The 13,332-nt window shown below is 39.5% G+C and overlaps 2 protein-coding genes across 3 annotated transcripts in view; one reads left to right on the top strand and one right to left on the bottom strand.

Moving 5' to 3' along the window:
• Positions 1 to 1,995: 1,995 nt before the first annotated feature.
• si:ch211-67e16.11 (uncharacterized) lies at positions 1,996 to 9,666 on the top strand. The gene is made up of 7 exons (XM_058393201.1): positions 1,996 to 2,690; positions 4,743 to 4,964; positions 5,688 to 5,858; positions 6,031 to 6,162; positions 6,314 to 6,483; positions 8,422 to 8,658; positions 8,766 to 9,666. Exons 1-7 carry the CDS (start codon positions 2,213 to 2,215, stop codon positions 8,952 to 8,954), a joined length of 1,599 nt encoding a protein of 532 aa, XP_058249184.1. The 5' UTR covers positions 1,996 to 2,212; the 3' UTR covers positions 8,955 to 9,666.
• A 464-nt stretch (positions 9,667 to 10,130) lies between these two features.
• Positions 10,131 to 13,332, bottom strand: part of abcb6b (ATP-binding cassette, sub-family B (MDR/TAP), member 6b) — a 30,450-nt gene continuing 27,248 nt past the window's right edge. Inside the window, exons 17-18 of one of the 2 annotated variants that reach the window (XM_058393197.1) lie at positions 13,081 to 13,149; positions 10,135 to 11,942 (exon numbers count right to left, since the gene is read on the bottom strand). In XM_058393197.1, coding sequence (XP_058249180.1) covers positions 11,816 to 11,942; positions 13,081 to 13,149 — 196 coding nt within the window. In that variant the 3' untranslated portion in view covers positions 10,135 to 11,815. Of the gene's footprint in view, positions 11,943 to 13,080; positions 13,150 to 13,332 lie in introns of both variants that reach the window. The other variant, XM_058393198.1, reaches the window with a different exon arrangement.

The following is a 13,332-nucleotide window of genomic DNA, read 5'->3' as shown; positions in this document are numbered from 1 at the left end:
TTAACAACAGAAAGACAAATGTATATTTGTTGACATGGGGATGCTTTCTCTTAGAAGATTGCACAATTCCTTCATTATTTATAGAAGGAGCCGAGTTTCAGCCCTTTTATACAAGTTTGTCTCTTGACTTGTCTTAAAAACAATTAAATGGAATTATAACCCATTTAAAACTGTGATGTGAGAAAGAAATGCCCTTTACCTCTGACTGTTACAAAGTGATAATGCTGGAGACTGTGTCATAAATGTTAAACATAACATACATAGTGTTTATTGTGATGCACATTCAAACTGTGCTGTGCTCCGACCCCAACCTCCAAAGCTGGGATATGTGAAGAAAAGAATTCCACTGTGCTGTAATGTGTGTGACAATAACAAAGGCATCCAGAATTGTTTAAAACTAAAGCACTCCACCTCACACTAATCTCACCAGCACATTGTATTAAATATGCACACACTGGGGTACATGCAATTCAAGCAAATGCATTGACATTAGACATGGGTTAATTAAAAATAAAGCTGTTTATTACACACTTGGAAAAATGGTAGAAATAAAACAGCTATGAACTAATATAAAAAATGCTCTTTATGTCTGACTGTTACAAACCGATAATGTTTTAAGGCACTAGGCATTTAAACTAGACCTATACACCAATTAGCAATAACATAAATCGGACCAGACAGGCTAGCCCACATGCATCACTGAGCCTTGGGTGCCCATGACCCTGACTCTGGTTCAACAATGTCTTTCCTTGGACCACTTCTGGTAGGTACAAACTACTGCATACCATGAACCTATAACCAGACAGAACTAAAAAGACACTAAAACTGAACTAAAAAGACACACATACACACTCACACACACACTCATTTAATGTACATCTACAGTATGTTTACAGCACTGTTGTGTTTATATGCTGCCACCAACCGCTGCTATTGTATGCATTTGCAAAAATCCTCTTATTGTTTACAAATCCTCTTATTTGCACACTGGTCAGCTCTATTTTATGTATCCGTCCTGTAGTGTATCGCATTGTCTATCTGCACTGTCTTTTGTCTTGCACTGTTTGCACTAGGCTGCACTTTATGTGGCTAGGACAATTACATTTTAGTCCTTAGCTCTGTGTTTTTATGTAGCACCATTATTCTGGAGGAACGTTGTTTCATTTTACTGGGTCAGCTATAAATGATTGAACATCCCACAAGATCTGGGGTTTTGGAGATGCTCTGACCCAGTCATCTAGCCATCACAATTTGACCCTTGTCAAAATCGCTCAGATCCTTACACTTGCCAATTTTTCCTATTTCCAACACAAAAACTTCAAGATCTGACTGTCCAGTTATTGCCTAATACATCCCATGCCTTGACAAGTGACATCATAATGAGATAATCAATGTTATTCATCTTTCAGTGGTTTTAATGCTATGGCTGATTGTTATATCATCTGGAATAAATAAATGTTTCACTCATGGAACAAATTGCACCCAGTGAGACACTTTACTAAGTGTAAATTAAAGGTCTAACTTTTTAAAAAAAAAAAAAATCAACATAGGTATAGTTTTACTATTATCACCACAAATATGCCATTTTAATAGTTCAATGAGAATTATTGACCCATTAATGTTGTTATTGCGCCTCCTTCTGGATCCAGTTTGTAAAAAGGATTCTTGACCCTTCATATTTCTCTGAAACAGCACACACTGTAAAATGTCTGAAAACAATGTCGGGCTGATATTTTCTGTTGGATAACAGGCAAAAAAAAAAAAATGGTTTAGATTTTGATTCGCAATATACTGAATTTCAACATCCATTTATATGAAGATACACCCTTTATCTCTGTATTCATTAATCCCATTAATGAACTCCACAAAGCTGAGCACTTTTAATGTGAACTGCGGGTGAAAACTGCTAGCCATTGGAAATGATGGCATGGCCCTGGTCCCCTCTTCACCCCTCCTCCTCCTCCTGTGATACCGGCATGTCCTCGCCTGTGGGATGGAGTTACTCTTGCATTTACTTTCAGTCTGGATGCTGCTGCCGTCGCTGCTCCAATCCACTTGGATGTCCCTCTTCATGAAGGAGAGTTTTATCTTTCCCACTTGATCGTGCACTTATTTTGGAGACCCGAAAGCAACTTTAAAGAGTTTACACACATTTTAATCTAAACAACGGAGAGGCGAGAAGGGGTGATCCTTGCCTTGGTCGGTGGAAAGCATGAAGTTCCTGGAGGCTGCGCGCGTTTCGGTTCTGCTGTTGGTGCTGCTGTTGGGAAATCACCGCGCAGTGCAGGGGAAAGCGGCTCGGCTGGAGCGCTGGGTGAAGGCTGGACTGCAGTACCTGAAGGTGCACCTGTGCCGCAGGGTGGCTTTACCGGAGAGCGAGTGCCGCAGACTCGCTCATCTCCATCCTAGCGGAATAGCGGTGTATACTTCAGAGTCTGGATCTGATAAAGTGCTCGCCATCCTGCCCGACTCGCATCCCGCATTTAAAGCGAATCACAACGCGGGCGCTCTCACGGCAGAGCGCGGGCTGGAGCTGGAGCGGGAGCGCTTCACCGACATGAGCGCGCATGACGCCGTGCTCGTCCTGGACCCGAGTCCCGGAGAGAGCTTCGGCCATCCTGTACTGCTCTTCTACTTGGACTTTAACGTGGCCAAGAAAAAGTGTGCCCACATGGAGGGGATTTATCTGGGTGAGTAATCTTTGCTGTGTAAGGGGATACTTTTTAAGTTGTAAAAATCTTTATTAATGAAAACATTTCTTTTCCTCACTAGAGCAGGTTCACCCGACTTGCTTACGGGCAATCACTGAATATTATTAGGCTTATAATATAATAAAATATATCATCATCATCATCATCATCATATCTAGACTAGACCTGTACATAAATATATTATCCTTAATAAATATATTATCATCAATGAATTGAATAGAATAAGTAGTAGTAGTCTCAGTAAAAGTGTTGTCTCAGATATTTAGTTAATGATTTCTGCATTGTTGGGTCAGTAAGATAACATTTTACATTTCAAAACATTGCTATAACAGCTGAAAAATGTTTTCATAAAGCAGGTAACATTTTTCATTAAAAATAAATAGATAGATAGATAGATAGATAGAAATAAAATAAAATAAAATAAATAAATAAATAAATAAATAAGCTAGTAGTGTCTGTCAAAGCATCCAGCAAACCTGTTGCAGGTTCTCCAAAATGCTTAAAATAATTTTTTTTAAAGGCAAAGGTCATGCCAGATATTTACTTTGTTTAGTATATTAACGTCCACCGTTTATAGTAACTTTGGTCTAATTGTTCTTTTACCACAAGTAATATTTTATTTTCTGTGTGATATTTGCTAACTGGAGTTTTTAGTATTATTTGGGCAGATCTGCTAAAAGCTCTGCTAAAACTCCACAGGCTTCATTACATCCTCACAGTCTGTATCAAAAGGATGAGTTGATTTATACAGCTGGCCAGCCGAGGCATGGAGTGTGTCTGCCATTGGAGTATGTGTAAATAGACAGTATTCGTCTAGCTCTGTGGCCCTCTGGCTGGAGCAGGACTGAGACAAGAATCTTGTAGCTGCAAGAAATGATAGTCAATTATAATGTCTGAGTGTGCTTTGAGTATCTGGTTGCAAGAATTTGCATACTCTGGTATTTGTGTCAGATTTTCTATATATTTTCTGATTACTTATGGATTTGATTATTATAATAACAGACCGAATCCAGTTTGCTTTAAAGATGTCCAAGAAATAAAACCAATCTGGAGACTTCTAATTACCAAGCATGTCAAAGATGATCAAGGGGGGAAAAAAAGGGTCAGGAAAAGTAAGACTTTCTGATGTTTCGTTTACTCTAGCTTAAATCTGGAAACATTTTTGGGACTGAATTTGTCCAATCTTGACCATGTAATCTGAAACACTGGGAAGAGGGAAGATGACAGCATTGTTTTGAGAACATTCAGAATCCTCCCACATTTCATTCGGTGAAGGGAACAGAGAAAATAAGTGAGAACAGACAGAGAAACAGTGTTGATGCTGTAAGTATCAGTAAGTCAACAAAAAACATCTGTTTGTGGCCTTAGAAATGTTACTAGCTATCTGAAATTACTTTAAGTAGATTGATAAGGGTTTATTATTAGCTATTTTCATGGTACTGCTTAGCTCAGATCCAGTCTGTGTTATCTGGAGGTAGCTCTGAATTACTTCCTCAAACGATTGTATGAAAATAGTGTGCAAATGAAAACCGGATAGACTTTGGATAGAATAATAGACTTAAAGATAGCATGTGAATGCATTATGTGCATAGCAACAGATTATTACCTAGACATGCAAAGATCAAGTGTTATCTGAAATGAACTGTAGACATCAGATGAAAAGGAAAATATATCAGAGACTGTCAGAAAGGTCTAAAATACATCTGCAGCTTACATACACACTATTTCACATCCTTGAACCACTTCACAATAAAGCATTCTTTCAACAAACGTAGTACTGTAATGACTTCGTAGTACACAATTATAGAAGAGTATTCATTTACAATCACATGTCACTCAGATGATTGCTTCCTCTCAGAGTCTGGTTCCTCTCAAAGTTCCATCACTATGATCTCTTCGGAAGTTTTTCCCCCCAACTTAGAATCTAAACAGAAATCTACATCTGGATTTGTTATGCTGCTTTGTGACAACATCTAGACCTATACAAATAAAATTGAAGTAAGCTGAATAAAATGATTGTCATTTTTGCAGGAGAGGAGTGTATGACATTGGCTCTGAAGACTCGCTGTCAGAACCAGCTGAAGCGGAGAAGGAGCCGCAGCGACCGTACTATAGACCGTACACAGATTCGGAAGAGTGCAATGTCCAGAGCAAGCCATGCAGAGCGTAGCAGTGGCCTCTGTGAGATCCACTTCCTGCCCCGAGTGGTCGGAGTGAGGGACAGCAACCAAACGCAGCGCCTCCGCTGTGTGGGTGAGTAAATGACCGAAATGGACATGTCTGAGTTTCCACACACAGGCCAAGTCGTTTGCTAAAATGCTTCGGTTTGTAGTAAGACTCAAGCCATTTTAGAGTAAACTTAAATTTGCCCTAAAGGTTAAAATGCTTTTCTCGTGGCACTAGAACAGAAAACTATCAATGCTGAATAAGTTCCAGATTTTTCATCACCCCAAAAAATGACAGCCAAAGAAATTCTGTTTGCTTAAAACAAACTATATTATATAATACTGATAAAGAAAAAGCTTAAATTATATTTTAAGTCAACATTATGTATTATTACTTAATAGTTTAAAAGTGTCTTTCTGACACTATACTTAAAAAGTATAAAAGGTACATAAGGTTTCCCAATGTTTAGCAGAAAGTCGTAAAATAAATGTTATGAAATTATTTTTTCCTGCTATGAAAAGTAATTTTGTATTTTAGCTAGTTTAGGCCATCTAATACAAAAATCGCCAATGTACATCAGAAACGTTTCTTAAGAGTTTGACACTGTAAATCATCTCAACTTTCAATAATTAATAAGTGTGGAAAAAGTAATCAAAGAAAGCATAAGAGGAAATACAAAACACTAGATCTCTAAGCTCTTCTTGTGCTATAATATAAGACAATAATCTCCAGGGAATATTCGTATACTTGGTGTTTTTAAATCATCTTGTATAACAAAAAATACTCTTGTTTTGTGATACTCTGTAACAGATCATCCAGAGTTTGCGAGATGCCCACAGCCTTTGCCCCTCAGTAGTCCAAGTGTGCCCATTTCTAGCTGTGAGCTCAATAAGAACACCCGTCGATGCCACCAGCAGCCTCTCGCCACACATCACTCCTGTCGCCTCTACCAGACCTGTGACCACGCAGTACTGCTCTCAGGTTAATCTTGTGTTGTTTCATGATTATTAGCTTTGTGAGACCCTTGCTTAGAAACAGCAGTATCAGTCTTGTGGGAGAATGTAATCAGTTACACAGTACCTGCTAGACTCATAAAGGTAAGCACTCTCTCTAAAGCTGCTGTGCCTTCTCTTTACTCTGTTTCTCTGATCAGGTGGTTGGCAGGAACAGATCACCTATCAGCACCATGAGCAGAATCTGCTGCTCTTCTACCAGATGCTAAGAGACAATGGGTTTCATAAGGATCACATTAAAACATTCTTTGCTGGAAATGGACAGGTAGCAGGTACGAAATCCAAGCCTGATTGTACTAGGGGTTAAATAGGGGTGACATCTACATCATCAGAAGAAACTCATTTTAATCATGCATTTATGAACTGCAGCAAAATATTCAGCCATGCTTTTATAGTCTAATTTACCACCGTCATTAATTGTAGATAAAGAGGCAGAGGGAATGTATCCAGCCACAGAAAAGGAGTTAATCAGGAACCACATCTCCTACATCTGTCGCAAGCAGCACTGTGCCGACACATTCGTCCTGTACCTGAACAGCCCGACCCGCAACGACGGAACCATGCTGCTGTGGGACCGCAACAACAACGGCATTGTGAGTTTGTGAGACTTTGGAAACATTACTAGCTTTCATGTAACCATCGAATTCTGCATACTGTGACAACCTCAACTGACAAAGCCTCATAAGCTGGATGTTAGGATTAACAGTGGGTCTGGCTGATCTGAAGAACAGTGCCTAGGATGGGCTTATTTCGGGTTTCAGGAGATCAGCAAGATATGTTAAGAGTAAACCGTTAAGAGCTTTAAAGAGACATTAAGCAGGAATGTGTGGTCAGTTTGGAAGCGTGTCACAACATTACACAAGCTTAGTATGTTGGTTTCCTTAAAATTCAGGAGAATGCATTTTCTTTTCAACAAAGTTTTATGTCCCAGCCTTCTCTTTTACATGGCCATATAACTGGTGTTGTGTGACATGGTGCTACAGCACAAAATTCCACAAGCAGGAGATCAATAGACAAACCACTGGAATGCATGAGTGATCTCTTATCTTCCTGTTAATAAATTAAATGTGCCCCTTAATAAAGCAGAACGGCCCACCACTTCAAAGTGTCTGTTGCCTAATCAAAGAGACAACGAGGAAGGCGTTTAGTCACAGAAGTGGGATAAATACTGCTTTTGAGTTTCCTCTCATCTCCTTGCTCCCTTTGTTGACTAGAAAAGGAAATGTACTCTTCTCTTTGGTGTTTGAGAGCTTATCTTCATGCCCTCATATTTAGGTTCGGTTCTACAGCTTTGGGTAATTAAACAGTGGGCAAACTTTCTGTAAGATGATGTGCTGGTCTTTACTTCTTTAACACACATATTTTACTTCCTCAGAGTTCATGTAGCTTGAAGATAAGAATGATTGTCAGAAAAAAGAGTTACTTTAAGCCTGAAACATTCAGCTATATTCTGATCTCAAAGCACAATAGATATGCCAATCCTCATTACTAAAAAAAAATACTCTTTCATCTATTAAACTCTTAATAAAGCAAGGACCCATTTAATTATATTTCCTTATTAAAGTACATTAGAGTTTGACCTCTGTGAAATCCCACATTCCACTGCTAAAGGTGGTCAGTAATCCCAGCCATATGCTCTGAGCTGGGCAGACGGAAGGGTCCAGACTGTGTGGTAAAGCCCTTCCTTCGGTAACAATAGGCACAGACTCTCCAGGGACAAAGGCAACAACCTGATCCCTAGACAGGGATGGGAATGACAAAGGGGGAAGCTTGAGAAACCAGGACCACACAGGCTCAGGACCACCAGACTGTCCGTCTGCCTACATGAAGAAAACTGCCTCTTTCAGATTAAAAAGCCCTCCATATGAATAGATAGCTCTACAAATGGCATTTACACTAAAGCCAAGTCGAATTCCTGTATATTTCATGCCAAGTTAAATAATAATAATTTAAAAAAGAAAGTTAGCATATAGTAAGTACGATGTATAAAGTGTCAAAGCACCTAAGTTTTTCATTGTCTTGATTTTGCATTTTAATTCACTTTAAAACAGAATGCTCTTTACTTTAGCTAACTTTACTCAAGACTTTACATACCAACACCATCACATATGTAGATGGATTATCTACAAGGATATAGAGTATTTGGTAGGTAAATGGTATAGCCCCTGCATCAGATAGTTACAAATTTTACAGATAAATCTCATTCCAATCGATCAATTCAGCCTCAAACTCCCTGCCTACAGGCTACCTAGCATCTGATATCATTTGTACACTTTTCTGGCCCTAAGCATCATGATTATATTTAATTTAAGTGTTTATATTTATTTAAGTGTTAGTGGCAAGTAAAGAGTAAGGGTCTGACAGCTTTTGGAAACATTGTTGGTCATTTTCAATGTCAGTAAAATTCTCTAGAGACTTAGTTAATATGTTAATATGACAAAGTTAACTTAGTCGTATCAAGTGTTTCTTTTGTCTAGACCTGTTCAGGACTGTCTAAGCAAGTTAAGTTTTTTTCCCCCCTGTATGTCTAGGCAGATCTAAAGGAGCGCTATGCAGTAGGTGAGCTGCTGGCTGACCTTGCAGGCTGCAGGGCAAGTCGAGTGCTGCTCTTTGTGGAACAGAGCTACACCGGAGTTCTCACTAAGAGACTAAAGGGCTCTCTTAAACATCTTAATGTGGTGCTGCTCAACAACGTACCCTGGGTGAACACAGCTCAGTACTGGGCTTCACTGCGCCCATCCCACTGTCTCATCGACCACCTCAGTAAGGTACAGGAAAAACTGAAGTTAAACGGTCTGTTTCTCTAATCACTGGTGTCATGTATGAAATACACTAATGGTTTTGGTTCCCCATATTGATTTTTGTCCATTATCAGAATGCTGTAATGCCTCATGTGGGTGATGGGATAAGCCTGCTCAACGTAACTCTGTCTGGAGCTCCCTGTAACTCCACACCACCTCTTTCAGAGGCTGAGATGAGGAAGGAATACATGGGCTGTCAGAACCTGCCTACAGCACTGTGGCACCAGGGCCGGCGAAAGTCTCACAACAGCGAGAGGAACTGAGAGTCAATGCTTATTCTTCCAGTGCAACATCACCTTCACTACCAGGATCTAATCTCAGCTAGAGAATGCTAGAGATGTCTTTTTGGTCATCTTAGTTCTTTACTACGGCTTTTGGTTGTAACACTAGATTCAGGCAGCTGCCTTAGGATGCTGTTAGACAAGACAAAAAATGTATGTATAAATTAGTTGTTCAGGTCAAAATGTCATTAGCTGGATCCAGTCTATCCAGAAGGCATGAACCTGGTAAGATGACTGAACAAAAACAGGCTGTTGTGAAGGCAACAGGAGTACATATGGTACATAAGAGAAAATGTCCTCATGCTGAACCTCAGCCCTCCATCTGCAGCAGGAGACAGCATCCCAGTGTTTGGTTCCTCCAGTATTTTTGTCTACCCACTGTGGGGGTTCATCCGGCGGGCAGCTGTGCTCTTGCGTCTTTCCACATTCAGGGCGTCCTGTCATGGGTCAGTGCACACGTCACATCCTGGAGATGAACCATGGTGACTATGCCAGTCTGCTGTTTCAGGACAAATCCATGTTTCCCTTGCAGACCTTAGGCATTGCCACCATCTCTCTTTCAAAAGATTGCTTGTTAACTGTTTTTTCACCAGTCTGACCTGTATCAGCGTTGGCCTTAAGGTGACCGAACATATACTAGAGAAAAACATACAGGTGTTTCACAGGTCTCTGCTGGAATTTAAGTACAAATCATCAATGATTCAAGGTCAATATAAGTTAAGAATAAAAAAAAAAAAGAACACTGGACATTTTCCCATGAAGGCCTCAGAGCAGATTTGGCATTATAGTTCTGTTTAAGCTTATTTGTGTATACAGTATATAATATAAATGTTTTGTGAGCAAGTCAGACATCATATACCTTCATACATCTTTCCTATGTACAAATGACCCTTAAACCATGTTCAGTGCATGTTGGCTAAACACAGTTAACCCAAGTGTAAAACTCAGCTAAGTCAAGAAATATGTTTTGTATAGACCAGAAATTCTGTGTTTACTCTGTAAAAGTCATATTGTGCTTAATAAATGAATTTTAATGTCACTTAAGAGGATAATAATTGTCCTCATCTCAGTTGATGTTGAGTTAAACCGTAGCTTGTGCGAGCTTATGTAAATACTCAGAATAAATTAACTTTTGTACATAATCTGTATTTATTTCAATGGAATGTCTTATAAAAAATACATTGAGTTGTATTACATTAGCAGCAGTGAAACAACAGGAGTAAACCAAAGTCTGTAAAACACTGATTTTCTTATAAATTCTGTTGTTTATTAACCGTGTCCCTTTTCTTCATTCATCTCAAACTACAGCGCTGCTGGAAAGGTTTTTTTTAACCCTTTACAATTTTCTGTATTTCTGAAAATGTTTGACCTGAAATGTGGCCACATCTTCATCTAAGTCTTCAAACCTGATAAACAGATCCCAACTGAACGATTAGGCCAAACCATTATCGCCTTTACATTCATTTATTGAGAAAAATTATGCAACATTGTTTGAAAAAGTATGTGAACCTCTAGGACTATGAGTTTATTGAAAGGGGTAATGAAGTTTCAATAAGGGGACAGCAAACAGGTGTGAGTTTAGAAGGCCCTCTAATGTTTCAAGAGCATAAATTGCATAGCAAAGAGGATGCCACTACTATCCAAAAAGAAAACTGCACCCCATCTAAAGTCTGCTAAAACCATGTCAATTAGCCAGAAACCTAGTTCTTCTGTGAACAGATGAATCCAAAATAGATTCTTCTCATTTAAACAAAAAGCATCATTTTTTGCAAAAATCCTGACAGCGCATTCTACCATAACTTATCCCAGCTGTAAAGCATGGTGGTGGCAGTATCACGTTTGGCTGTTTAGCTGCCGCTGCTCCAGGACAGATTACCATTATTGATGGACTTTTGAATTCTGGATTTTACCAGCAAGTTGAATAAGAGAACGCCAGGGTATCCGTCAACTGAAGCTTAAATGTAAGTGCGACATGAAGCAAGACAACAACCCTAAGCATACAAGTAAATCTTCAAAGAAATGGTTAAAGAAGTTTAACATTTTTGAAATAGCCAAGTCTATGTCCAGACCTTAATTCAATAGAAATGTTGTGGAAGGACCTAAAAAGAGTAGTTTTGTGCAAGGAAGCCCTGAGTTTAAGCAGTTATTCAAGAGGAATAGGTCAAAAATCCTCCAACCCATTGTGCAGGATTGTTCACCAGTTTCCAGAAACATTTGGTAGGAGTTGCTGATAAACTGGGTCACACCAGTTACTGAAAGCAAAGGTTCATGGATAAATAATGCTCAATAAATGTACGTGTAATAACTATGACGATTGCATTTGTTTCACTGGGTTCTGTTGATCTAGTTATAGGACATACATAAAGATCAGATCACATTTCAAGTCAAATTCATGGAGAAAAACAGAATATTGCAAAGGGTTTAAATCTTTCTAGCGACAGCGCAGATACTTCTGTTACTGTTCACGAGGCAAACAAATACCCATCTAGGTGGTACTTCACCTCTCACAAGACATTTTTGCAGAGATAACAATTGTTAATAGATGAGCGCTACTTCACAGGCAATTCATAGGTACACCATAGATGGCACCAGTTTGGTAAAATGAACAAAAATGGTTCCCTGAGAAAGCAGAGATTAAAGCACACAACTGAGTTTGTATTTTACTTAATGCAAATGTCTTACACATTTAATCAGCATGTTATAAGGATTTAAACTTTAAATCCTTTAAATAAAATACCAGCTTGTCCCCAGCAGTGAATGCTAATGAAGTTCTGTTGAACATTTTCTTCTTCACACCTGATATATTTCATTCTTTGGATCCTTCACTTTTACCTGGACCTCAGTCATTCTCCATCTTGCTGCTCTTTTGTTTCTGTATGTGAGGATGCACCAGGTTCTAGATCCTGCTGCTGCTGTTGTTTTTGCCACATGGCTGAGTATGGCCCCCGCATGGCCAGCAGCTCCTCATGTCTGTAACACCAAAAAACAGGCAGTGAGCTTCATACTGCAGGTCTGAATGTCAGAACTGAAGCTTCACTCTTGGTTTTCAAAAATCACTTAAGGGCAAATGGGTGATGGGCCTCTTGGGGCCACTGGGCTGTTTCTGTAAAATTTGTTCCTGCTGAGAGTTAGTTTAGAGAGTCTAAGGTCAAATCCACAGAGACCGTAATTAATCTTGAGGAAGATTGCACTGTGAAGTCTGATAGCTGAAGGTGGGAAAGAGCTGCTTCCTTGAAATGGAATAGTGCAACAGAATAAAACAAAAAGGGTTCAGAAAGATTTTCCTGCTTACAATTGAGCTCCAATATTCATGGTAGGAATTATTAAAGGATAGCTTTTCTTGGACAGTTTCCTGTTCATGCATAACACTTCCTTCCTAAAAACATTACCCTTTCACCTTTTTCTTTATTTCCTGTACGTGTGCATGTGTGAGAGAAGATGAATGAATGTGCCAGTGTATTCTGATATGCAGTCCTTGTGGCTTAAAAGCCTGTATGTGTTTACATCGCAGTGTCAGTCAGGGTTGAATGTGCAGGGTATGAGGTTACATCCCTATAGGCTGTGCAAGTGTACATGTGAGTGTATAAGAGAATGCCTGTGTTTTTGGGGGTGGCTGACGAATCATATATCAAAGGCTAGAATGGGACAAAACTGTGTGCAGCAGTTTGACTGGGGCTCACTGGGTTAGAGTCAATGGAAAACGCCATTAGCAAGGGAGTGTGTGTAGTGTCTTCAGTGTTATCCGTCGATCAGTAGCCTTTACCTCAGGGCTGTCTGAGTTTCTGCTCACCTTCTCAAACACAGGATATGGCCTCTGAGCGTCCGAACAGCCCACACCCTACATGATCTGGGCCTCAGAACAGCCCCACCTGAGGGCTATGTGCACGCACACACACACACACACACACACACCCCTTCCCAACTAATGCTTTACTTAGTTCAGCCCATTGAACCCTGACTCTGGCTGTCCCAACATGTCGTCCATGGTTTATTTCTTCAGCAAGTCAAAGGGATTTCAGTCAAGCAAGAAAGCTCATTTTACAAACTTGCTCTCTGATACTGATAATGTTATGAAACTAACTGTTATCAACTTGGAAAATTCACCAACCTTCCACGTTCCACAATCTGGCCTTCATGCAGGACTAGAATCAGGTCCGATGCGATTATAGTGGATAACCTGCAGAGTAGTCAAAATGATGGCTTTTTAAAAATACGGTCGTTTTGCTTATCAAAAAGAAAAAGCTATGCAAAAACTTCAGAGAACAATTTATCTGGCACTCCATATGGAGAACTGTTTTCAAGTGGGGCATTATGCATAGAACATAGATCACTTATGCATTAATTGAAGTCCAGCTATTCT

The sequence above is a fragment of the Hemibagrus wyckioides genome, linkage group LG06 (genome assembly GCF_019097595.1).
Source record: "Hemibagrus wyckioides isolate EC202008001 linkage group LG06, SWU_Hwy_1.0, whole genome shotgun sequence".
NCBI lineage: Eukaryota > Metazoa > Chordata > Actinopteri > Siluriformes > Bagridae > Hemibagrus > Hemibagrus wyckioides.
This window is presented reverse-complemented; position numbering and strand designations above follow the sequence as displayed.